We start from the raw sequence: 26,801 nt of genomic DNA on the forward strand, positions 1-26,801 counted from the left end.
TAATTAGCACTCTGAATCAAAGTGCAAATCACCCACATATCACAAATCCACAAAAGAGTGCTGTTGTCATGATTAACTAAATGGTTAATCTAGCCACAGAACCTACTAATGATGGACTTTCTGTTTACGGGATGGGTGACAGAGGAAATGGGCTCTATTCAACTATGTTATATTCAGAGTAGACCCACAGAAATCAACGAACCAAGCTCATGAATAGGACCAACAGTAGATGCAACCCATTCTTCTTTCCACTACCATAGTCCAAGAAACGACACCAAGAAGCAGCCTAGATGTTTTGAATTCACCAGTAGGGAAAGTTGCTGTTGCACAGGTCCTCCTTGAAGGCTTCCCATGGCCACCTGGCTGACCACTGTGAGAACAAGAAACCTGGACTAGATGGGCCCTTGGCCTAATCCAGACATATTCTTCTCATGTTCTTAGGAATTCTTATAAATCCTAATTATCATCATTGTACAAAGTTCATCTCACATATTTCCACAAAAGCCCTTCAAAGGGCCCTTGCATGCTTAGCCTACCAGATGACTGCATAGCCCCTTCTGTTCCATCTACCAGTCTGTGCTGATGATGGTTAACTTAGTAGTTAAGCATTCAATTACATGAGACCATCCCTTAACCCATATCTAGAGAAGTGCTGTTCTCTGACTTGCAACTTCTATGGTTTCACAAAATCTGTTCCTATGACTTTGGGGTGCATATTGGCAACACATGGTTTATGGGCATATCTCCACTGAAAGTAGTCACTCGTCATTCTCTTATAGTCATTATTAAGTACACTAAAATGGTATCCAAACTGTATGGGGAAGGACTGTTTGTTGTTGTTATTGTTTTGTACAGCTACCCTTCCCCATGCCCTCTATTTTATCCACGGAACAAAAGATAACATAATCACTGTACTGATTTATCTCAACAGCCTCAGTAGTTTTTCGTAGTTCTGAGAACTGCCATGGGCCACTCTTGTGGCCAAGAATGGCAACATTTATATTCTTAGCTCTTAAATCTCCTGTGAATATCACTACCACCAGCATATCTAGCAAACACAGAAACTCTGAGAAACTGGTCCAGCTTCAAGCTTTTTCTTGAAAGTTGAGGGGGACTGAACTTCTGCTGACACCACTGTAGCTCATTACTGAAACAAGGAAAAGCAAGGGAGAGGGAAATGCATGCTGCTCATAATACTTTAACACTCGATCCAAACTATAATTCACATTTATTTCTAGGTTGGACTCTTTTAAGCTGGGATTGCCTATTTGCATATTTACATTCAAATGAACTGATACCACCCAATAGCATGAGGCTAACAACCAGCCCTACAAACGGCAAGAGCAGGCTGGTTCAAAAGTAGCCAAACAGCAATCTTATTTATTTGTCAGTAAATTCTCATCCTATTTAACTGAGTCTAAAGCGAGTATAATGTGAATAATCTTCTGTAGTGTTTAGTTTCTGGAAAAGATCTAATTATACCAGAAGAATCTGTTTGCCAGAGCCATACAATAATGCAGCCAAATAATGCCTAGCTTGAATCCTTTGCAGACACACATGCTCAGCAACATTGACCATTTATGGTGATTAAAATATTGTGTTGGCTCTGAGTCCAATAAATCAACTGAACTGCAGAAAAAGACTTAACTCACAAAGTGCTGGTTTGCTAAGCTCACAGAGGAGAAATCACACACAATTATACACAGCCAAGTAGTCACAGAACAGCTTCCAAATATGATTATATACTTCACAGCGTTCATCTCCATTCTGGTTGACATCCAATCTCCACTTTTTAACAGTGCTTTAATACTTTAATACTGTCAGCTCCATAAAAAGAAAAAACAGCTTCACGGAACAAGAATATAGAATTTATCTGATTTTTTTTTAAAAGTTGTAAAATATAGAAGTCTTGTTATAATCAACATGCACTGATATACTGTATTTCTTTCTTTCATGAATACCCTCCTTTCAGCTTTCAATTTTACAGATACAGACAAGAAATCTGGAGGCAATTTCTGAAATAAAGTGTAATAGGGTACACATGCAAACCCATCCAGATTTCTATTAATTAGCTACTTCTTCTTGTTGCATTAAGTGATATACCTTTTAGACAGAGAATCTTCTCCCCAATTCATAAATATATACAAGACAACCAACAACTGAGCAGGAGCTGCATAGTTGTGTCATTCAACCTGCCATCCACTGGCTTAAATCAAGAGAAATGCAAGCAGCCCAGAAATTGTCATGTTAGTTGCACCGGCCCCTTCCAACTTAAAACATTCCCCCCCCCCCCATGGCTGTAGTCCTTTCAAGACTATGTGATAGCATTTAAAGAAGGTATAAAAAATACTCTCCAGCACCGAGTTGAGCTTATTTTAGAAGGGTCTGTCTCTTTAAAGGCAGTCCAATATCCAGCAAGTTCGATTTGACTGCAACACTGATGGGGAAATTTGGACATTTCTCCTTCATCTGTGCTCCTTCTTTCTTGATTGAGAGGGGAGAAAGAAATGCTTAGCCAGGTGCATTTTCAGCACTTCTCAAAGCGCCAAGCGGAGGGCTGGGAACAGCCCTTGAGCTGTGATTCTAAAATACATGACAGTAGCTGGCTGTTAAAAGTTTGGGAATCCTGAGCAAGGGATACAGAGGCAGGGGCAGAACAACCCACCTGTCAATTATGTGACTTCATAATGATGTCATGTTTAACAGGAGGTTAGCCTGTGGGGTGGTGCCAGATAAAGACCTGGCTCGCAAAGTCAAAAAGGTTCCCCTAAAGCAGGCATGGCCATACTTGGCCCTCCGGATGTTTTGGGACTACAATTCCCATCATCCCTGGCCACTGGTCCTGTTAGCTAGGGATGATGGGAGTTGTAGTTCCAAAACATCTGGAGGGCCAAGTATGGCCATGCCTGCAAGAGTAAAATAAAATAAAATTGCTGTATCTAGAATATGGTTTTTGTCAATGCATGAACAGGCAGTGGCAATAACAAAGACTGCCTTTACCCAAAGTAGGCTGGTGCACTAGACAGGATTTTAGTTGCTATATAGGACCATGCTATATTTATCTTGCAATGCCTCCTGTTAAAGGAAGGTACCTCTAAACAACATAGCCTTAATAAACATGAAGCTGCTTTGAGTTGTTCCATGTGAAAGGCAGCAAAAACGTTTTTGTTTCGCCAAGCATTTTTAGAGAATTAATTTGATCCACTGTTCATCAGTTCTTCTGTATTTTATGATTTTATAGTCTTATGAAGTTTTAATTATTATATTGTGTGCCATAATGACATTTTTATGTGACACTGATTTATAAGTATCTTACAAATAAATAAGCATGGATGTAAACATAGGAAATACTTATGGGACTATCGGAACTGAAAATTGTCTCTTAGTGAATCAAAATAAGCTGATTGGGGAAGGACAGGAGTGTTCAGTTGTGGCCAGAAGAAATACATAGAACATTATTATGCTTCGTAAACCAAATGAGACATATACAAAACTGAGTTTGAAGGAAGGAAACAGCAGGAGCCAATACTTCAACTCCAAATTTTGTTCAAAATCTGCAGTATAGGGCAGACCCCTGTACTCCACCTCATCATATTAACTCATTTCCTAGATCACAAATGGCCAACTGGTACCCCACCACCATTAATTCTGCAAAACAATTTTGTCCAACCCCCTCAACCTTTAATTGTGCTCCACTAGAAATGAAATTCAAAAGGAAGGCAACAATACAGACGTGCTCTGGCTTCCTCTTAGGAATCAGTTTCACTGATGGCACAAGTGCCCCTGAAACTTCATCCTCTCTTGCTTTCTCTGTTCACTGCACAGGTTTGGAGTGGATGCACAAAGGGGAAGCATGTCTGCTCACACTGAACCTGGTCAGGAAAGGATGCCAAGAATATTTCTATCCTCACATCCTCCTCCCTGTGAGTTTGAAAATGATTGTACAGTCAAAGTGATCCGGTTCTCAATTAGGTTGTGGATTACTACCATGTAATAAGTAAGGTGTTCAGTTTACAATGTTAAAAAGGAATATGCCCCACCCTGCCATGCCACACGTCACAGAATGATCACAAAAATCAAACTAACATAGGAAGTGTCAATGTAAAACAAAAGTCACTGTAGGTTTGGTTTGATAAAACTTCACCATGATTTATGTTCAGTTCAAGTTAAAAAACAAACAATTTCAGTTTCTACTGTTGGTGCTGACATGTCAAACCATGCAATAAGGTAAATAAGACATGTGAATGTGTGGATCTAGTGGACATGAAGCCAACATCATCACATTTACTCCCCCCCCCCCATTAGAGCAAGACAGTTTCTCTTCTCAAAATTTAGTTAAAAGGACCTGCTTTTACATAAGACCGCTTCTCAGCTTCACGCCACAAGTTCTCCTGTTCACTTCCTTTTCAGACAACCTGATGTTTCACTAAAAACAAGCAACAACAAATCCCACAAAACAATACCCCACAGAACCATGACACTAGCTTTAGCAGACTTCTCTCAAGCTTGTTTTATATAACAAAACGTATTTTAGGCCCTCTTGCATGTTGTGTTCTTGAAGGACAAAGGAACCTACTGTCCCATCTCTAAGGCCTGAGGCTTTCAGCTAGGACCTCAGTCATTTTGTAACTATTTATTTCAAAGTTTGTACTGTACTCTGTCTTTCAGCTAATAAAATTACACACAACTGCCAGTAAAACATATGAATGTTGGAATATGATAATAGAAAGAGATTTACTAAGATTTACAAAGAAGCATGTTAGTACTGCTAGTTTGATTCTACTTCCAAGCTTCCACTGTATTTATAGGGTTAGAAGCATCCATTATATGGTCCTTCGTAGGTGTGTGCAAGTTCTATATGGCTACTTTGCTCACTTTATGAAAGTTTTACACGCTAAAGGTAAATAAATAAAAGTGAAACAAAATTTGAGCAGTGGAGCAATTTTGGAAGTGCATTCATCAAAAGATGCAACTTCATGTCCCAGGTTAAGCTCAAGGAAAGCCAGTTTTTGCAGTGTGCCAGGCACTTCAGCTGGGAATAATATTGACTAGCAAGCCTTTGGACATCATGAACCACCTCACCTACCATAATTCACCTACCATAATCCTTGGAACAGTTTTGCAACTTCTTTTTTAAGGAAAGAAATGTTCAAGTGAATCAATGCTTCAGAAAATAAACAAGGCAAAGCACCTCCTCCAAAGATTGGAGGGCAGGCAAGACTGATAACTAAACCAGCATTAGAATGTATGTGCATTTCTCTTTATCACAGTGAGCATCTGGGCCCACTTCAATGGAGGGGAAAAGCAAACAGCAGCAACAATAGTGCAACTACTATTTCAATGTATATTTGTACACATGCACACACCTTCCCCACAAACATAGAATAGAAAATTCATTGTCTGAAACGAAGGGCGTATTCTTATATACAACTCCCATATCTATATGCCATAGTGCTCCATTACACAACTTATTCTCACATCATGCTTAGACATGCACATTAAATAAATGTAAGAAGCTGCTTTCCAAGAGAGCATTGTCAATATGCAACAAAGCCTTTTGACACATGTGTGTCAACATATGGCTGTTACTCACTCATACACACAGAAAACAAAATGCAGCCTCAAACATGTTTGCACAGTTTACATAACAGCAAGTTGCCATTTTCCATGTGATAATTACACAGGTCACTCGAGTTCTTGTATGAATGAAGGCTACAACTACAGGGTCTGCTATCATGCTTTAGTGTTGAGTATGATCAAATGCACCTCCTTACATTGGTTGTAAGGTGAAGCAATAGGAGTAGCTGGGGAAACCCAGCCAGATGGGCAGGGTATAAATAATAAATTATTATTATTATTATTATTATTATTATTATTATTATTATTATTACCATCAATATTATAATCATTATTATTATTATTATTAGTGCAATTACTGTAAGGCAAACTGTCAAGTGCTCCCATGAATGGACAGATTAAGCTCAGTGTTCTCCATAAATTGCATTACTTCACAAAGTAACATGCAACATAATGTTTTGCATTCTGGATGGTCCTGGAACACTGGCAGATGACAGAAACTAATAATAAAATAATAATAATAATAATAATAATAATAATAATAATAATAATAACAACAACAATAATAATAATAATTGTATTATTTACAAACTGTCCTTCACCTGAAGCTCACAAGGTGGTTCACAACAAAAAAGACAATATGACAACACAAAATACATAATAAAACAAAAACAAACCAATAATCCCCCTCCTACATAACAGGTGTGACACTCAAGCACACATGCTATCTCTTAAACTCTAAACATATTCAAAAGAGTTGCTTTAAAAATCAGTGCACATTAATTTACAACATATATACACAGTATTTTGATTTAGCATGCCACTCAAGAAAGAAACATGTTTTTACAGTGCTATAAACGAACACAAGAATAAACCCACTTCTTCAAGACATCCAGAAGGGAAGCCTACCTGAAAACACCAAGTTGTATTTTGCTCCTGAAACAGGTTTTGCAAGCAATGTCTCTCTCCTCTCTTGCTGTGATAAACTGGTCACAGCAGCCTCTCAGGGGAAAAGCTTTCAGGTGACTCTAATCTGCTTGCCTGCTGGTCAATGAATGGTTGCTATAATCAGATTATGAGGACTATGGCTACCCAACACAAACATTTAATGCGGGTAGACTATATAAATATCTGTGGCTACTCCCTGGCTTCTAGCCTTGAAGGTAAAGAAGGTAAGAAGAAGAAAGTGCAGTGCAAACAACATCCCTCATGGTGTAGATCTTTCCCTCATGAGGAAAGTGTTGGAGAGTACAATGGCATCCTTGCAAGCCTGGGGATGTGATCTGTGCTACTTGGCTCCTTGCCCAGGGGCAACTGCTACCAGATGAAAAGCAGTAACAAAAATAAATAAATCTATAACTATGACAAAAATGCAAACTACTCAATGTAGCGTGTGAATCCTATCCCATCAATAAGAGCAAGCCTCATTTGATGAGAATAAAATCATTGTATCACTTCATATTTTGTGGTGTTTGAACCATGCACACTGCACCCTTGAATGCATACTTAAAGCACAACAGGTAATTATGCACAACATGCATTATGTCAAGGAGAAAGGCCATATAAATGGAGACAGAACCCCCATTGTGGAGCAGTATCCTTCCAGAGACCATGAGCTCTTTCAACAGAGACCCAGTGTGGTGCAGTAGATAATAATTAGAATCTTGGATAAGGGATACAATAATTCAATTCTTTGCTGAATTCTTTCACTGAGAAAGAAACCATCTCCCAGCCTTATTTCCTAAAAGAATCGTGAGAATTAATGGGGCGAACCCTGGGTCACAACACCAAGCCTTCTTGTATAAATGCAATATTTGAGCACAAAGGTGCACAAACAAATCCACACATACAATGAAATTATCTTCTTTTCCAGCCATCATCTACTCCAACAGTGAGGAACCTCTGACCCTCTGGCAGGGCCAGGCTTTGGTCTTTCAAATTTCAATGGTGCCCTGTGCAATGACAAAACTTGGTACCACCTCTCACCTTCCATTCTGCTCAATTCACTACATGATGCCCTGTGGTGCACCCAGGCTTGGTGCTCGGAGCAGCAGAACTGGTCGTGCTGCCCCAACCTCAGACCTAATGAGGCTCCCCATGTAGCCCATAAGACCATTTCGGTGAAGTCAGGCCGAGCTGTAGTAGACCTAACATCATATATGACATCTGATGTGGGGCAAGTAAAAATTATACTCTAGGCCAAGCTTCTGCTCTCATGCAGGCCACATGTCGTGTGTAGAGATATAATACATCATGTTGTGAGCTGCAGGAAACGGAAAAGGAACACAGTATATGGAGCTGCCATTCATGCACTACTTCAGAATAAGGGCTCCCCATTGGATGAGACCCTAATCTATAGCATACTATAGCATAAAATGACCCAGATCTGGGCAACACAACTGCTGACCAGGTTGTATGTAACACCTCCAAAAACACAATGTAACATGGATATGCAGTGTAGGGATGGTCATACTCCTGGTAGCAGGAAGATGGGTAAAGATAGCACTTTACACACAAGCTATTTTTACATCCATTTGACAGAACATCTCCTTTTGTGCTGATAATATGCTTTCAGTTTTAGAACTTGATCCCATAATCCCATGGAATTTATAAAGGCATGCTTTCTTTTCTTTATGTTATTTTCCATTTCGTTTACAAGCTGCTTATATGGGCCTTTTACAAGACAGTTAATGTCAAAACCCTTGGTTTAGTTCAGTAGTTCTTGTTCTCTTTTATAATAATAAAAGAACAAGGAAAGCTCTGAAAGATTTCTGCAGGGGGAAAATGTGTGGGCCACTTTAAAGACACTTAGCAGCAGGTAAACTTCCCCCAATCCTGTCAGCAGATGCTGCTGCTACGACTTATTCATCACCAAGGTGTCTGAAAGCAAAATGATTTATACATTAAAGTCACAGGCCATAGTCTGAAGCAGACACCTTACTGAAGTTAAGCAGGTCTGGGGCTGGTCAATGACTGAGTGGGAGATTGCCTGGGAACCCTATGCACACCGCTTTGAATTAAATGACAAAAAGGTAATGTAACAGAAATAAAGCAGCAGCTGTGAAAAAGTAACAGGTACTCTAAGGCACAGGTAACTGTAAAATTAAAAAGAAAAAGCAGTTGCTGTATAATCTCTTTCAGGGCAGAGTTATGCATTGCACTAGCAAACATGGATTCCCCACTCTGTGTTTGCTTAAAAAATGTGACCTGGAAGGAAGATTTGGGTAGAGTGGTGGTGGTCAGGAGAATTGATGAGCAAAAATATTAATCTCTTGGATGGTGATAAAATATTAATCTCTTGGGTGGCTGAGATCACAAGCTCTGTGGGATAATATCAAACACAGACATACTTAATTTAAGCAATGCATATCCAAAAGGATCAAAGAAGACATCTGGCAGACACAAATGCTGTTCACACAGATATAATACAGGAGAAAGGGCACAACGAATTCAGATACAAGGACTCCGATACCAAATTTCAAATGATAAAGGTTCTGCAGTATCATAAGATAATTTGATAGTACTTCACACATAACATAACCACAAACCTAAGACAGTCTTAGCCAGACCCCAACTGTCGTGTGACTTTTGAAATTAGGTGAATACATCTAAAAGTGTAATGGGTGAATATACTGTAATGGTCTTTGATAGGAATTTGCTTAATACTTTCTTCATTAAGATTAAAATACTAATCTTATGCAAATCTTTGTCATCAAATTCTAACACCAAAGGTTTACTCATTATTTCTCTTCTGCCTCTTACAAAAATTAAAACATGGCAAAAAGTGCTGGGGCAAAAAATCAATTTCAGCTCTCTGTGACCCCAACAAATGGGATATTTCATTGGACATGGGAATGCTATTTGTGGGACAGAAATGTGTCATATAGTAGAGAAACACTTCAAGTATATTATCCCTTTGTATCTGTGTTCTGATTTGTGGGTGCTTATTCTCCAACCCTTGGAAGCCAAAGCCCTGAGCAGTAGCACATTGTATATTATACAGTGTTACACCACAAGTACTCTTTAGGGAGCTTTAAAGATATGGGAGGAATATGTGCACAGATTTTTGAAGCTTCAATTCCAGTTTCAAGCCTATTTTCAGCACAAAAATCCATGTTTATCTCAATCTGAGACAGCAAAAATAAAATCCAAATGCAAACTAATGAGGTTTTAACAGGATGCCCTAAATCTGTTAAAATATTAAACATATGGCTCTCAATACATTTAAAATACTCAAGTCTATTACTGTAAAAAATATTCTCCATTTAGTCTATGTATCCCTATAACTAGACTGACATAAAAAGCACACCAAAAATCCAGGAAACAAACTCTACTCAGAACAGCACCAGGTAAATTTGGGTAGGGTCAACTGAAACATACAGATGACTTGTACCAGGGGTGAAAGACTGGATCCAGCTAACTTTCAATGGAACACTGACTGGTGAGCAAGGCTGTCAATCGCACAACATCACATGACCAGGTGATTCACAGCTTGTAAAGGGCGAATGAGGAGCACAATCTAAGTATGCTCCTGATTCTTCCTTTGTAGCCCTAGGCTTAATGTAACTGGGGCAATGGCAGCAAAGGAAACACTGGAAACATACCCTTAAGTGAACTATTTCTTCTTTTCCAGCTATAATTCAGTGCTTTTTTTAATTTGGTGCTTTTTTTGGTCACTGCAAAAAGACAGCAGAAGGTGCCAAATTTTCAAGTTCTGAATTCTACTAGTGGTTGAAAAGGAAGAACCGGGAGCTCATTTCAGTTTGGCCCTGCAGGTTTATGTGTCCTGTGCCTGAAGCCATATGATAGCAGGTGATTGACAGGTGGGTGGGAGGTTTAGGCCAAACTACATTCTGTGACATCCAGTGCTATTTTTCTAGAAAAAGAGGTGCCTGAGTTTACCATTAACTTGTTCTCTTAGAATGGCAATGGCATCTACCTGAGAGGTGCTGGAGCTGACCTCTGGTGAGCTCTGTCTGGAAAAAAGACCTGGATAGCCTTAGGTGGTCTAGGAGGTTCTCATTAGATTAGATTAAGTTCTGTTTAACTGCATTGGTTTGCTTAATTGTATGACTGGCTGGCCATAATGTGGTTGGGAAATGTGTGTTGGTTTCCCCGCAAGTGGTGGCACATGAACAGTGCTGATTCACTCAAAACAGCAGCACAAGAATGGAAGACCAACCAGAGTAATTTGAGAACACATGATCTTGGTTGTGAGCCCTAGAAAACCTGTTCCTTGCCTTGCAGGACTTTTCCCACCTGGCCTGGGAGGGTGGGGCCTTACTGACTACAGCTGCAAGAGCTGAGGCTGCTGAACAGACTCTTGGGTTGGGGGTATTGTTGGTGGGGGTTCCTGGGGTGTGTGCTGCTGTTATTGATATTAATTTTTTTGTTTCTTTATTTTAAATCATATTAGGATTTATTTGGCAAGTGTTCAATTTGGCTGTGTATTTTTTGATGTTTTATTTATTATGACTACTTTCCTATGTTGTAATTATGTATTTTTTCATGTTGTAAGTTGCCTTCAGCATGGTTTGGAAAGGCAGCATACAAATAAAATGACAGTGGTATCTCTGGTTACGTTACCTTCTTAGTTATAAAACTAAGAATGTTTCTATGTGGTCTGTCTAGATGGGAGAGTTCATGAGAGCTCTGAAATAGGACTGAGATATAAAACTTAAACATTCTAATTTCAACCTACAAAATGTAAAAGAATTTTTTAAAATGGAGTGCAAGAGAAACTATTCTAGCCTCTACCATCAGGGCTGAGTCATTCTTTCTCCAATTATCATTGCTGATCACACTCTTCCCTGCATTATAATTTCAACTTTTAAGTAGCGCTGAGAATAAAACCTGCAAAGAAATAAAATGAACTGTAAAAAGGCAATTCCAATCAAAGATGCCCAAGGTTCCCTGCTTCAGCAATGAAAATTTATCAAGCTGACTGAGAGCTGTTAATAAGGTCAATATGTAGATAAGGGCTTTTCAATCAGTAAGCATACAGAAATCATTTTTTATCGGTTCAAAATATGCTGTCAATTTCATAAGTTGCCCAAGAAGTATGAAGATGTATCAGCCAGACTCCCAAGATATAACAGGATTCTATCTGATCACCACACCGCATCATCAATTACACCATGCAAACTCTTATAAGCCAATAAAAAAGGCCAAAGCTACTGCTTTCAATTTAATCCATATTTGCTTCTTCTGAGCTGTAAGTAAGATGGGCACTCACCTTTGACAGTAACTTGAGCACTGCAGGATGCCCTTCCAGCACTATTTTCTGCCAAACAAGTATACATCCCATCATCTTCTGGTAAGGCATCTTGAACAGTCAGTTTTGCAAGTCCATCTTCAAAGGCAGAATGTGCATACTGAATAGGCCGATCTAGAGAAGTGGGGGTGGGGGGGAGAGAGAGAGAATCAAGAAATTGTTGAACATCCCAGTTACCAACCGATACTTCGTAAATCGCCAGTTGCTAGCTTTAAAGCTCATCTCATTGCCTTACCATTTCGTTAGAGTCAAGGATTAAATGCTTCTCAGTCACACAGGGATTCATTTATACAGATTTGAAATGCAAAAGAAGTTTCCAATAGGATCAGTCCTTTAGCTAACTTCAACTCTTTGTACCATTTTGTTAAATAACTTATAGAAATGCCCACTGTGAATTATTATGCATAAAGTCCACACCAAGCAGAGATTTTACATACATATGTAAACATGCAGAGATTCGTACACAGCCCTCTGTCTCCTTAACACGAAATCTTGTTTCACTAGTAACACTTGTTTTCTGGCCTTCCTTCAAATAACTCAGGGTGGCATGTTAGCCTCATGGCAACCTTTTGATGTAGATGTGGATGCCAACGTGGGGATTCAGGGCACAGTCCTTCAATGGCTGCGCTCGTTTCTCTCTGGCCGGGGACAGAGGGTGGCGCTTGGGGGGGAATTGTCATCGCGCCACTCCTTGGTGTGTGGAGTGCCTCAGGGTGCAATACTCTCCCCGATGCTTTTTAACATCTTTATGCGCCCCCTCGCCCAGCTTGTTCGGAGTTTTGGGCTGGGTTGCCATCAGTATGCCGATGACACCCAACTCTATCTGTTGATGGATGGCCATCCTGACTCGGCCCCAGACACACTGACCAGATGTTTGGAAGCTGTGGCTGGATGGTTACGTGGGAGCCGATTGAAGTTAAATCCTTCAAAGACAGAGGTCCTCTGGCTGGGACGGGACGATATGGGATTGAGGGGGCAACTACCATCTCTTGCGGGGGTGCAATTAGTGCCAGCACCGTCCGTTAAGAGTTTGGGTGTAATCTTCGATACCTCCCTCTCTATGGAGGCACAGATTATAGCTATAACAAAGGCGGCATGTTTTCATCTCCGCCAAGCTAAGCAGTTGGCCCCTTATCTCTCTCGCCCTGACCTAGCCACTGTGATCCACGTGACGGTCACCTCCAGACTGGATTATTGTAACTCGCTCTACGTGGGGCTGCCCTTGAGACTGACCCAGAAACTCCAGCGGGTGCAGAATGCCGCAGCGAGACTCCTTATGGGGTCTTCGCTGCGAGATCACATTCATCCGGTACTATACCAGCTGCACTGGCTCCCGGTGGAGTACAGGATCAGGTTTAAGGTGCTGGTTTTAACCTTTAAAGCCGTATACGGCCTAGGACCCTCGTACCTACGGGACCGCCTCTCCTGGTATGCCCCACAGAGGAACCTACGGTCTGCAAATAAAAACATCCTGAAGGTCCCAGGCCTCAGAGAGGTTAGGCTGGCCTCAACTAGAGCCAGGGCTTTCTCGGCTGCGGCTCCAATCTGGTGGAACGCTCTGTCACAAGAGACTAGGGCCCTGCGGGACCTGACATCTTTCTGCAGGGCCTGCAAGACAGAGTTGTTCCACCAGGCCTTTGGTCAGGGCACAGCCTGACTCCCTCCTCTGGCAACCTGCACAGAATTTTGCTTAACGGTTGCCATTAATTTGATTTTAATTAAATTTTATAATGAAATGTTTTTAGAATGTTGGATTATTTGATTGTTTGATTATTTGATTGTTGTTAGCCGCCCTGAGCCCGGCTTCGGCTGGGGAGGGCGGGATATAAATAAAATTTATGATGATGATGATGATGATGATGATGATGATGATGTTTGTATTACATTTACATCCCCCTTCTAGCATAAATATACATTATAGCATGCAATAATTATGTGGGTGTGGGTGTGTAACATTTACAAAGAGAGACAAAGTTAGCAGTTTAAAATAGTATAAGCTTATCTGCCATGTCAAAAAAGCCTGCTGAAATACAGAGGTCTTCAGCAGCCAGTGACAAACAGTTAGGGAGGCAGCCAAGTATACCTCATGGGCAGTATGTTCCATAATCTGGCCGCTGCCACCAAGAAGTCTCTCTTTCTTGTTTCTTACAGCTGTGCTGTATGGGTAAGAAGATGGGCCTCACCTTCTAATTCTAGAGAGTGGGCATGATGATATGGGAGGAGGTAATTCTTTAATGTATGTTAGGCCTAAGCCAGGGAGAGCTTTGGAAGTGCTCAACAACACTTTCAATTGTGTATGAAAGAAGACTGGAACCACAGCAGCTATTGTAGGGTGGGTGTAACATGATCATATGGACAAACATCCACCAGCATCTTTGCAACTACATTTTGGACCAAGTCAAGCTTCCAAAGACATTCCAAATGTACCACCATTTAGAGGAAGCTGAAATGCCAACCTAGATGTAACGAAGATGCAGAAGGACCTTCTCTGTTGTGGCTCCAAAGTGTTTGAATGTCCTTCCCTCCGAGGCATGTCTTGTTGTTTTCAGCACCACTGTTGTTGTTTTCAGCATCAGATCAAGATAGACTTCTTTGCCCAGGCTTTACGGCAGTGGTGGGGAACCTCTTTGGCCCAGCAGCAAGTGCCTTCTGTGCATTATGGACCCTTCTTTAAAATAAACTGACGTTTATCCAATCTAAATGACCACTGGATCAGAGACTAAGATAATATGGAAATTCCAAACACCAAGCTTACTCCTGCAACTGTACTGCTCACCATTTTGCCATGAGCACCATTAAGCATGCCTGGAACTAACAGTCATGGACAAGGAATGCAACTTTCTCCTTTATTTGGTTATGGACAGCTATCCTTTCCTGCAATGTATCCTTCCATGACAGAGAGAAGCAGATTGTTTGCATTCATGAGGATATTACAATTAGCCAACTTAATCCTTAAGCAAAATTATTTTCTAGAAGGTATATGCTGAAAAGCTGCAAGAAATCCCAGAGTTTAACTACAGTTTATAAGCTAGCCCATGTCTGTTTCCAAGTGATGTATAAACAGTTATGTATCAAGATCAGAAGTGAGAGAGATGAGAATTACTGGCAAGTTCTGGGAGTTGGGAATGGAAGTAACATGTTTATGTCTTTCAGATAATACATAATGTCCCTGTTTTCACTTCACATTTCCATGTTTCTTAAACTTCTGTTGCTGAAAGCTATCCCTGCCTGCCGGCTTACAATTAGGGTTAAGGTTTTAATCTGTAGCTTCCAAAGCCCTAAATGGTTTGAAAGCTAGTTACTCAAATAACTCTCCTTCTCCCCATTAGACCTTCTCAACAAGCATAGTACATAGTTCCGTATGCGGAAAAATAGAGACACAAATTATTGTACAAAATAAATTTGGAGGGCAGCTGACGGGTGCATCCATTGTAGGGTAGGTCTACGTAGGTCTACATCAAAAACGTAAGAACGAGAAAAGCCAAGGTGAACCAAACCACACATCCATCTAGTTCTGCATTCTGTCCTCTCAGTGGTCAACTAGATGCCTACAGAAGGCCTACAAGCAGGACAAGAGCAAAATGCTGTCTGCGATATGGGACATAATATATAGTTATTATAACTAGTATAAATGAAAGTCATTGATCAGAGAAGAAGCTTTGCCTTCCAAGATGCCAACCCCACAAGGCCACAATGGCCAAGTGATAGGATTTTCATTAACTCTTAACAGTTTGCAATGCAGAACAAACTACCTCTGCTTCAATTCAGACATCACGGAAAACTATGCTTTGTGCGAATCATAGTCAAGAACTGACCCTATCATTTAAACACCCGAACACGCAGAGCAAAGAAACCACGGTGCAGAATTTTTTGTCTGGTTTGTTTTCCTTCTGTTCAGGTTCTGCTCAGCATTCATTCAGTTCATTCTCACCTCTGTGGTGCACCAGCCTTAATTATGATGCGTGAACAATTTATGAGTTCAGACATATCTACAGTTATAACAAACTGTGAAAACCAGCTTCAAATCATGGTTTTTACGTCCTGTTTTGGCAGCCACTCACAAACCATGATTTGCAAAGCTGGGGTTTTGTGTTATGTCTGAATAAAAGCCTCTGTGTAGGGATGCAAGGCACCAAGTGGCAGTACTAGGCAGCTAGTGGTATTCCTTAAGAATAGGACTACTTAAGAAAGACAGCAACTGGACTCAGTGGGCTTTATTTTCAGGGAGCCACTTCCTCAATGTTTACAAAGAAATTGTCTGGAATTCTGTGACCAGAAAACCTACAGATTTGAATAAATGCATATAAACTAAAGACAGTCCACAATTACTGAGTCAGATACTTGCTCCATCTAGCTCAGCACTATTTACACTGACTGGCAGTGGCTCTTCAGGATTTCAGACGGGGAATTTTCCCAGACCTACCAGGAGAGGCTGGGCACTGAACCTGGGATTTCCTGCATTCTACCACTGAGCTGCTCCTTCTCACAAAAGGGATAAGTATCAAAATATTCAGTAAAACACCTCTACCATCAGATGTGTAGATGCAGCAGGGCACTCACTGAAGATAAGATGCATTCTGTCCATTAAAGCAAAGCTAAATAAGATCATAGCTAAGAAGATTTGCTGACCCTATGATAACAACTTTAGATCAATATGTGTAGCTACGAAACCAGCCAGATTACTGCAACCAGCAATAGGAGGCCCTGTTAACTGTATCATGGCCTGCAGAAGCCCAGCAGAGAAGGGGCTTTCTCCACAGTGCTGCATACAGTGAGGGTATGATCTTCCCCTGGATAGTAGTCAGCACTGACTGCAGGGTGCTTCTTCTGGTAATTAAGAACATACCTTTTAACCAAAGATTTACCGTATTTTTCGCACCATAGGACGCACTTTTCCCCTCCTAAAAAGCAAGGGAAAATGTGTGTGCGTCCTATGGAGCGAATGCAGGGGGGAGGCAGGCGGGAAAAGCCCCCAAGAGCTGCACACAAGCTCCGTGCGCTCTTGCGGGCTTTTCCACAGGAGGGAGAAGGGACTGACTGGTCGCATCAGTCCCTTCTCCCACCTCCCAGAAAAGCCAGGAGAAGCCGCGATCTCTTTAAAGGAGTCGCGCGGCTTCTGCCGGTTTTGCGGGAGGTGGGTGAATCCCCCCACCTCCCAGTAAAGCCAGAAAAGCCCTGCGCAGCGTCTCCCGGCAAGGAGAGGCTGCACGGGGCTAAAGGGAAAGCCAGAACAGCGAGCGGGATCCATCCCACTGGCTGCCTTGGCTTGCTCCATAGCTGCGCTCAACCCCTCCGGCAAGGAGAGGCTGCACGGGGCTATGGATTCTTTAGCTCTGCGCAGCGTCTCCTAGCAAGGGGAGGCTGCACGGGGCTAAAGGGGAAGCCAAAACAGTGAGCGGGATCCATCCTGCCCCCTGCCTTGGCTTGCTGCATAGCTTGCGCGCAACCCCTCCGGCAAGGAGAGGCTGCACGGGGCTATGGATTCTTTAGCCCCACGCAGCCTCTCCTGGCAAGGAGAGGCTGCACGGGGCTAAAGGGGAAGCCAAAACAGCGAGCGGGATCCATCCCGCTGGCTGCCTTGGCTTGCTCCATAGCTGCGCGCAACCCCTCCGGCAAGGAGAGGCTGCACGGGGCTATGGAGTCTTTAGCCCCACGCAGCCTCTCCTGGCAAGGAGAGGCTGCACGGGGCTAAAGGGGAAGCCAAAACAGCGAGCGGGATCCATCCCGCTTGCTGCCTTGGCTTGCTCCATAGCTGCACGCAACCCCTCTGGCAAGGAGAGGCTGCACGGGGCTATGGAGTCTTTAGCCCCACGCAGCCTCTCCTGGCAAGGAGAGGCTGCACGGGGCTAAAGGGGAAGCCAAAACAGCGAGCGGGATCCATCCCGCTGGCTGCTTTGGCTTGCTCCATAGCTGGGCACAACCCCTCCGGCAAGGAGAGGCTGCACGGGGCTATGGAGTCTTTAGCCCCACGCAGCCTCTCCTGGCAAGGAGAGGCTGCACGGGGCTAAAGGGGAAGCCAAAACAGCAAGCGGGATCCATCCTGCTCGCTGCCTTGGCTTGTGCCATAGCCGCGTGCAACCCCTCCGGCAGGGAGAGGTTGTGCGCAGCCTGTACGCTGCTCTTTGGGGGCGGGGGGGGGAATTTTTTTTTCTTGATTTCCCCCCCCTAAAAACTGGGTGCGCCCTATGGTCCGGTGCGCCCTATGGTGCGAAAAATACGGTATACCGGAAATGGAGGAAATGAGAAGATACGGTACTATATTCACTTTTCTTGATAATCAACCACAAGAACTTTGGAACTCCTTGCCTATTAAGATCAAGAATGTGCCTTTGTTGTATTCTTTTCAGTGCCTGCTAAAAACATTCCTGTTAAGGCAAGCTTAACCCGACGCTTAGAAAATTTAGGTAATCTTAATTTGTTTTTAGTATTTTAACTTTTGTATGTTTTTATTGATTTTATTGTTTTATATTTTTGTAAATCTTATGAAATAAACCATACATACTAAGGAAACATTCAGTCTCATTTCCTAAAATCTGCATTCTGTTGCAATAAAGCTCACGGCCATACAAGCAAACAACAAAAATGCAGCCTTGTCACAAATCACCCTCTACTGGACAAACTTCAAAACAGCAGCAAATATGTTTTCTTTCCTCGCTCCAGAACGCCTTGCCAGATCTTAGTTGTGCCACATATTTTAGGCAACTGTGATGGGATAGCAGCCTTTTTAGAAAAATCTGCCCTGAACTGCTCTGCTAATCTCAGACAGCTTGTGCGTACCTTCCATTGATAAGAAAGCAGAAAGATGCCTTAAAGCAAGTCAAACCATTGGTCCACCTAGCTCTGTACACCAACTGGTGGCAGCGCTTCGTGATCTCAGATGCCAGAAAGCTGCTGCCAGTCAGTGCAGGCAATACTTAGCTAAATGGGAAAATGATCTAAGTCAGTTTAAGGTTGCTTCCTATGTTCCGATCAAAGTCCCCTGGCTACCCCCTCACTGACTGACTGCCCCAATTCGTATGTAGATGCTGGTAACCAAAGTGTTAGCAATGTTACAAGAAACAGACAGTAGGGCTGCCATTTCTTTCTGACCAAGACTTACCATTGAGGAGCCAAGTGATCTCAGGCACAGGGGTACCCTCAACTAAGCACTGAAGCACAAAATCCTGTCCTTCACTCACACTGCATGACTTCAAAATGGTGGAAAAATAAGGAGCGACATCCTTCACTTTGGGCCCTACAAATCAAAGCAAAGGAAGACACACTAGAAACAGAAGGTTTGCAAAATCCAGCACCGGTAACCTGTTTCAGAATGGAAAAGCAATTCCCACAATAGACAGCAAAACAGTAAGTGTTTTACCAGCTATACATAATTAAAAGTTTCATTGTCAAAATGTCAGGTCATATTGGTTAAGGACTTCATAAAGTGTTGCAGTCTATTACGTATAAACACCAAATGACAGGTCACAATGCAGGCTTCATGGGTACCATTAGCCCAACAGCCCCTTCTCTGCATTCGTCCACACTTTAGCTTGTCCCATGCCTAGAAAGAATGGGTCTGAGCAGTTTTCTGTTTGCTCTGCCGCTTTCCCTGGGAAAATCCGCTTGTTAGTGCTGAACCGAAGCAAATGCCAATCTGAAGAAAACATGATGGACGTTTGCTTCAATTCAGCAGCAAAAATTGGGTTTTCCCAGGGGAAAGTGGCAGTGCAAGTGGAAGTCTGCATGAGCCCTCTGTTGCAAAGTGTCCTCAGGAGGGTTGCTTTGCAACAAAGAAAAGCTGGCGTCAGCAAGAGGGAGATGGTGCTTAATGCTTCCCTTGTTAACCTCTTTCTCCCCTGACACACTGCTGTCTATTCCCATCACCCACATTCTTTTCCCTGGACATATTGATTTTTCATTGCTTATAGAAAGCCTAGCTTTTGACTAACTGCTCTGAGAGCCAAAAGCATATTATAGAGTTTTCACTACAAACTTTAAAATTAGTGCTATCTCCCACCAGGTTATTTTTAAATGTGGAGCAGCTATGACTGCTTGGCATTGTTATAAAGAAGCACTCTTTTTATTTCTTAAATATGCAGGGCCCAAACGTTTGAGTGGTCTGGTCAAATCAGCACATTCCCACAGCCCAAACTCCCAGATCAAGAAACAATCACTCATGTTATGTATTAAGTCAAGGTCTCCAAGAAATCTTACCCAACTCATAATAATTGGGTAACAATCTGTATCATGTGGGCCCTTATGGATGACTTGCTTCATAGGTTTTTGTAATTATTATATTTAAACAAAACTGCTTTAACCTTTCCCCACTCACCCTGACACAAAGTCCTGAAACAATCATCTGTGCTAATCATGCACCAAAAATGTACTTACTTTTTACTGTTAATATCCACCTGGTTGAAGCCTGGCCTTGAGCATTGGAGGCTGTACAGCAGTAAGACCCACTGTTTTCCAACTGAGTTTTTTTCAGACACAAACAATGGATTCCATCCTCTTCGTATATTTGGACTTCATCTCCTGCTTCCATTTGGCATCCTTCTTTGAACCATACAACATTTGCCTTGGGTTTCCCTGAAACTAGTTCATCACAGGTGCATTATTACTAAAATATATTAATGTTACATATATATGTTGAGTGCATGAAAGAGTGTCTATGGGTATAAAAGTGTGGGGTAGCCTCACCCACTTTTGGCCATATCCACTGCTGGTCCAGAAGGGTGAAGGCCAGAAAGTACAGCTACTTGTGCTTTAAATAGAAGCCAGCCACCTTCTAGTTACTGAAAAAGCACAGAGGTCACCCATCATTAAGCAAACTAAAAAGTTCATCAGGCTGGAATATAGTGAGCAGAATGAAATGGGTTGTTGTGTTCTTAGCAGGAAGACACATGACACGACACTTTGTTTGGAGAAAAGCTAGTTTTGAAAATTCTTAAGGCAACAATAGAAAATTATGATGGAAACTATCCAATGGGACATCCAGTTCACAGGTCCCCAACATTTTGGGGGCCTGTGGGTACATTTCTAATTTAAAGATGATGTAATTAGCACAGGCATAGGCAAACTCGGCCCTTTAGATGTTTTGGGACTACAACTCCCATCATCCCTGACCACTGATCCTGTTAGCTAGGGATGATGGGAGTTGTAGTCCCAAAACACCTGGAGGGCCGAGTTTGCCTATGCCTGAATTAGCACCACACACATACCACAACCACATGCACACATGCAGTGAAACCACTCACAGAGAGAGAAACCACATGCATGCACTCCCTTCTCCCTCCTCTGCCAGCAGGTTGGAGATAGGAGTTCTGAATACCACCCCCCCAAATCGAGCAGGATCAGGGGGACTAGTCCAGCTTGTTCCCTATATTGCTAGTTTTCTTCTTGGAGGGAGGTGTTTTATGCATTTTTGTTTTTATCATCACGGAGAAGCATTCACAAATCTGATGCCCCTCCTGCATTGCAAAGTGGTACAGATCCTTCTACTAGCCTCAGTATTTTACCACCTAACGCTGCTGTTGCAACTGTGGGCAAAGCCTTTCTCCTATTTACCTTTGCATCTGAATGTAACCACTTCTCCTTCGAGTGCTTCTTGGCTTTGTGGGCGACACTCAAACTGGGGAGCGATCCCTTGAGTCTCCCTCTTTACATCAGTTATGCTTTTCTTTAATCCAACACGGTCATCTAATTCCTTAGTCCTCAAACCACTTGGCCTGATAGACGGGGCAGCCTGCCAGCCTGTTGTGAGTGGTTGCTTTGGCTTTTTCCCATCATCTTCCTGCCCAGAGGAAGCTGCCTTCACTTGTGCCTTTGGTCCAGTTTGTACTTTAACAGACTGTAGAGTTATGGTGCTTGATGTTTTTTGCAGGACTCTGCAACCTTTCCCTTCCTCTTTACGTGGCTCTATATGGGGTTCCTTCACCTCTTCCAGTTGATTCTGTTTGGCTTCTTTGGATGAAGTGAAAGGGATCTCTTTCTTTACGGCTGGCCTTTCTTTGGGTTCAAGCAAAAGTTCTGTGGTAGTGGATTTGAGTTCTTTAGCAATTCCATTGCTAGTGGCCTTTCTGAACTCTGACGTTTCAATAGCTTTGGTTGTGATGGTGGGTTTTGTAAAGGTACTGCATTTTGTTGGCATGCTAAAGAGAGGAGGGAAGTTTATTAAGTACACGGAACAATTCGCATCATGTTTGCATGCATTTCTTCAAATCTCTTTAAAATGGCTTACTAATCTCTTTTAAAGCAGGCTATATGTATTATGTGAGAAAGAAAGAAAGAAAGAAAGAAAGAAAGAAAGAAAGAAAGAAGGAGCTGTAGTCTATATAAAGTGTGCAAACCTTCTTCCTGACATGCTACTTGTATGTGCAGGGACAACATTCAAGCACTCAATCCTGCACCTACCACATGAATGATATAGGACATCTATTACAAGACCAACTAATCCATTACAAGGGATAAGGAGAAGCCATAGCTTAAAGTGCAGAAGGTTCCAAGGTTCAATCCTCAGGACCTACACTTTAATGATTTCAAAATGGAGACCTATATCTTAAACCAGAATAGGCAGTGTGATACTCTCCAGATTTATTGGACTCCAATAATCAATCCCAGGCACCATGGCCAATGGTCAGGTATGATGCATTTTGTAGTCTGAAGGTCACCATGCTGTCTACCCCTGCCCTAGACTTTGGAGAGCAGCTGCTGCTCTGAACTAGGCTGGACCAAAGGACTGACTCAGTGTAAGGCAACTTTATAAGCCTCTTGTGCCTTGGGTCACTAGTTTTAGCTCTGGGATTTTTGCTGAAGGTGGCATAGAAATCCATTAATGAAATAAAACCTTGAATAGGCACTTAATTTGCTGCACCATTTATCTGCTGTTCTTCTGTAACTAAAAAGCTTTAAAATGTACACCTTCTGGTGTAATTTTTTCACAGCACCTTGCAATTTTAGGCACTTTATCAGTAATCAATAGTAACTATAATAATTATAAGCTTCACAACACGTGGCCAAATGGATGATTCATGGAGTTTTAAAATATTCTAAGCTGTGGGTTTTTAATTCTTTTTATTTATTTATTAAGAGCCTACTATGAAATATTCAGTTCTTTCATGAGCCCATGGTGTGAGGGTTTGAGGTAATGGGAAGCAAATAAAAGCCTACTATTAAACCGTACATTTTGACCACTCAGCTAGTAATAACTCACATCCCCACTGTTAAAGTCTCAGGGCCTCATATATAGAACAGAAAGGGAGGAACAGCACCCCAAATCTCCTCTATCCTATTATCTGCTGCCACTAAAGGCACAGCCACAGTCCTAATCAGCCCCGCTACCCTGACTTTTAAAGTATGTGCCATATACTCACAGTGAGCTATCAGCCTCTTGCAGGCCCCAAGAGGCATCAACTCACTGTGGTGCTGCTTGTTGGAAGACTGACAATCCAAGCCTTCATGGCTACTAACAGATCCTTGGCCTCCAACATCATACTGCAGCTGTGGCTGGTCAGTCTTCCAACAAACAGTCCAGCCCTCTCACTGCGGTCAGGAACAAAGGGAGCTTCCCTGCTTTTCTCTCTGCTCTCCTTACCTTGGGAGTAGCATCCATGGGATTGAACCCTGGGCACCCAACACAGTATCTTTGCATTTCATATCAAAACACATTCAGGCAGATGCAGGGAGGCCAGGCAGAGCAAATTCCACCCAAAGAGCCCTACCCCTTGTAGTTCCACTAAACTTCTTATATGACCTGCATCCACAAGGAGTCAGGAAGCCCACCATAGAAAACCCAAGCCTTATTCAGGCATTCTTCTAGTATAGGATAGTCCACCTGAGAGGTGAGGACTGTGGGGAGGAGCATGCTAGTTCCACCCCTCCTTCCATCACCCTCCATGAAGGGTGATTGTCTGAAGAAGGGAGCCTCCTGTACTTATGTTGGGTCCCCACATTGAGGCTTAGAACCTTGGCAAATCAGGATTCTACATTGCATGAGGAACCTACACAAAACGAAGAAGCCCCATTAAGCATTTATCTCCAAATTCTCTTCCTCACATGTGAAATATCCAGATTAGAAGAGGGATCCTATGGAATTTGTAAACCATTATTAGGCTATATGGACTCAACAATGCAAAAAGACTTGTGACATACAGATAGGTTACTGTTTATTTTCTTAAAAGGATGGAAATCAAAATGTGGGTAGAGGGAGTTGAACAACATACCAAGGAGGATGAGTGTGCACGTCTTTCTTAATAGAACCTGAAATGACGAAGCATTAAAAGATATTATAAAAATATGATATTGGAATGTTAAGGAGAGGATATATGTTACAGTTTGTTTTCAAGACACAAGATCTGATATTACTGAGAATTCATGGTGGCCCTAAATTATATTCACTTGTCCCTGAGTCAGCAAAACACAATTCACTTCCAGCCACACAAATATTTGCCTGCCTAGCTTAAATGATAAGGTGACCACAACCAAATTATTTCTGGGACTGGGAAGAAAAAAGCCCCTGGAGATTAAACCCTTGTTAGACTGGGACTTTCAGAAAGGCCATATACAAATGATTTATTTCAGGGCTAAGGACATTGGCAGGATTATTGTAATAACCTGCAGTTTCATAAGAGTATATAATTAAAGTAGATGAATAAAATAATAAATTAATTTAGAATATGCAGGAAATGATAAAAAATAAATTTAAGGAATTGCAGAAAGAGGTGGAAGGAAGTAGAGTTTTGAAATGTTAAAATGACTGTGAAACAATTGAAATGTATATAACTGAAAATAATAAAATATAATAACAACAACAACAACAACAACAACAACAACAACAATAATAATAATAATAATAAACAACTTGGGTGCTCAAATCAGTACCATACAAAGGCAAGAGAAGCATGAAAGGCACCGCAGGTATAAGTCATAGCTAAGCAAGCTATAACATTGATCCAACAGTTGACACACCCTTCTGGGTTCCCATTATAAAGGGTGAGAAAGCATATTTGAGCTTGGCAAGCAAATGAAACGTCCTTCTTGTGGGCTGGGCACCTCTTGTGGAGGTGGAGGCAGTCCTGGCTGGGATCCAGACTTGCCACCTGATGTCAACTCTGAAGGCTTGGAAGTAGAGAGGAAAGCTCAGCAATGCAGGAGGCAGAGCAGGGGCTTCAGGTTGAGCTGTTGTGGGCCAGCCTGGTGACAGGTCAATCCTCAGACTCACCACCTGCCATGACCTCCCTTGACTACTCTGATACCTTGCAGGTCCTGACACAGCCCATCCAGGCTCACTGGGTCTCCCCCACCCCAGCCCTCCTGGGATCATCAGCCTCTAACTGCTTGAGCTCATCCCACCCCTTGTCCTGGTTTGACCAGCTTCTCCAAGGCATTTCCTCAGGGCTCATAACAATCAGACTGGAGATATCTTCAGTGCCTCTCCTGTTTTATTTCCAGAATGAGTGCACAGTGATGTATAAAAAAAGAAAACATCTCTTCCTCATCTAGAAGCCAAGTGTTCAATTTAAATACTGGTGGGATTTATCACCATCCCAAACTAAGTCTTTTTTCATTCTTCAGTTTTTAAATAGTTGCGGAAAATGGTTTCTGGGCATATTTAAAATGAGGTTTTGAATGACAGCCATATCCAAACTGCAAACAATATCACAAACGCAATTATCCTCGACTCAGCAAGAGATCACAAACTGAAACTTAGAAAAATTGCTGAGAAACATCCCACCCCCATTGCAGTGGACCTTTGCAGAAATGTAGCTATGTGCAACATTAACTATTGAGAGGAGGAATGTCATTTCACATGCACTGGTGTAGGTTTATGCCTGTACTGTGCTTTGGAGCTGTATACTGCCCTTTGCTTGAGTGCTGACTTCCATCCTCAAGTTTTATCCCCTGCGGCCATGGATTGCCTTCTTGGTTTTGATTAATTTGAAAAGCACAAACTCACTGCCTCTAACATGATCACGATTAAAGGCCTTTTATGGTCACAATATGAATATTTTGGTGTTTTCATCCCTACCTCAAACTGGGATGAAGTTGTGCCTCTGTACTGGCTTCTTGCTGCTTTCTGTTTCACATTTTAATTAATTGTCACTTACTTGACTGGTATCCTGCCTTCAGACCACAAGACCTAAGCAGGGATTCATCTTTTCCTGCTGCTCTGGCTAGGGTCAGCATCAGCATCTGGCCTCCTCAGGGCACTACTTGAGCCCACAGCATATGCCTGCACTCCACCCTCTTAATTTCATTTTCTGTTCTGTACCACCAGGTGACAGGATCTAGCCACATTTGTCATTTCCCCCTGTGCCCACGAAGAAGCATTGCTCTGGGGCACTGTGGGACAGTTAAATGATGAAACTAGGCCCACTGCTTGCAGTGCTGCCACTGTAGCCAGCTAAGCCCAGCAGGGCCTACTGACAGAGAAGGGGGGCCTCCACTCAAACTTGGGATTGGCCTTGGTTGCAACTGTGTTTTCCAGAAAATTCAGAGACAAGATTATATAGGTGATGTTCAATAACCACGAACCATTTTGAAACCAGGTCACATTTTAAATCCTGTGCTCCAGAAAGCAAAAGGCTACTGCTGGGTGTGCCCTCAGGAAAACCTGACCAACCGCTTACCTAGGCCTTTCTGCCTCATGCTGCAAACCTCACACAAGTTTTGGGTATACAAGAAGAACAAAAGCCCCTCCCCTATTAAATTACAGTGCTCAGTTGGGATCAGGGACAGTGTGGTGTAGTGGTTAGACCTCAGAGACCAGGGTTCAAATCCCTACTCAGTAAAGAAACTCACTGGGTAACCTTGGCCAGTCACTGCCTCTCAGCCTAACTGTGACCTCACAGGGTTGCTGTGCAGATTAAATGAGGAGGGGGGAGAACCATGTACACCACCTTGAGCTCCTTGGAGAAAAGGTAGGTTTATCAATGCAATAAATATATAAAATATCCACAGGAAATGTGTGTAC

The 26,801-nt window shown here is 42.3% G+C and overlaps 1 protein-coding gene across 7 annotated transcripts in view; it reads right to left on the reverse strand.

Annotated features, from left to right (window-relative positions):
• MYLK (myosin light chain kinase) overlaps positions 1-26,801 on the reverse strand; it is a 180,148-nt gene that overhangs the window by 82,857 nt on the left and 70,490 nt on the right. For 6 of the 7 annotated variants that reach the window (XM_053404081.1, XM_053404091.1, XM_053404099.1 and 3 more), the window contains 5 exons: positions 24,052-24,088; positions 21,398-21,981; positions 20,222-20,425; positions 18,951-19,085; positions 11,813-11,965 (listed from right to left, as the gene is read on the reverse strand). In XM_053404081.1, the coding sequence (XP_053260056.1) occupies positions 11,813-11,965; positions 18,951-19,085; positions 20,222-20,425; positions 21,398-21,981; positions 24,052-24,088 (1,113 nt within the window). Of the gene's footprint in view, positions 1-11,812; positions 11,966-18,950; positions 19,086-20,221; positions 20,426-21,397; positions 21,982-24,051; positions 24,089-25,935; positions 26,045-26,801 lie in introns of those variants that run through there. The other variant, XM_053404115.1, reaches the window with a different exon arrangement.

Source organism: Podarcis raffonei, chromosome 1 (genome assembly GCF_027172205.1).
Source record: "Podarcis raffonei isolate rPodRaf1 chromosome 1, rPodRaf1.pri, whole genome shotgun sequence".
NCBI classification, from domain to species: Eukaryota; Metazoa; Chordata; class Lepidosauria; order Squamata; family Lacertidae; genus Podarcis; species Podarcis raffonei.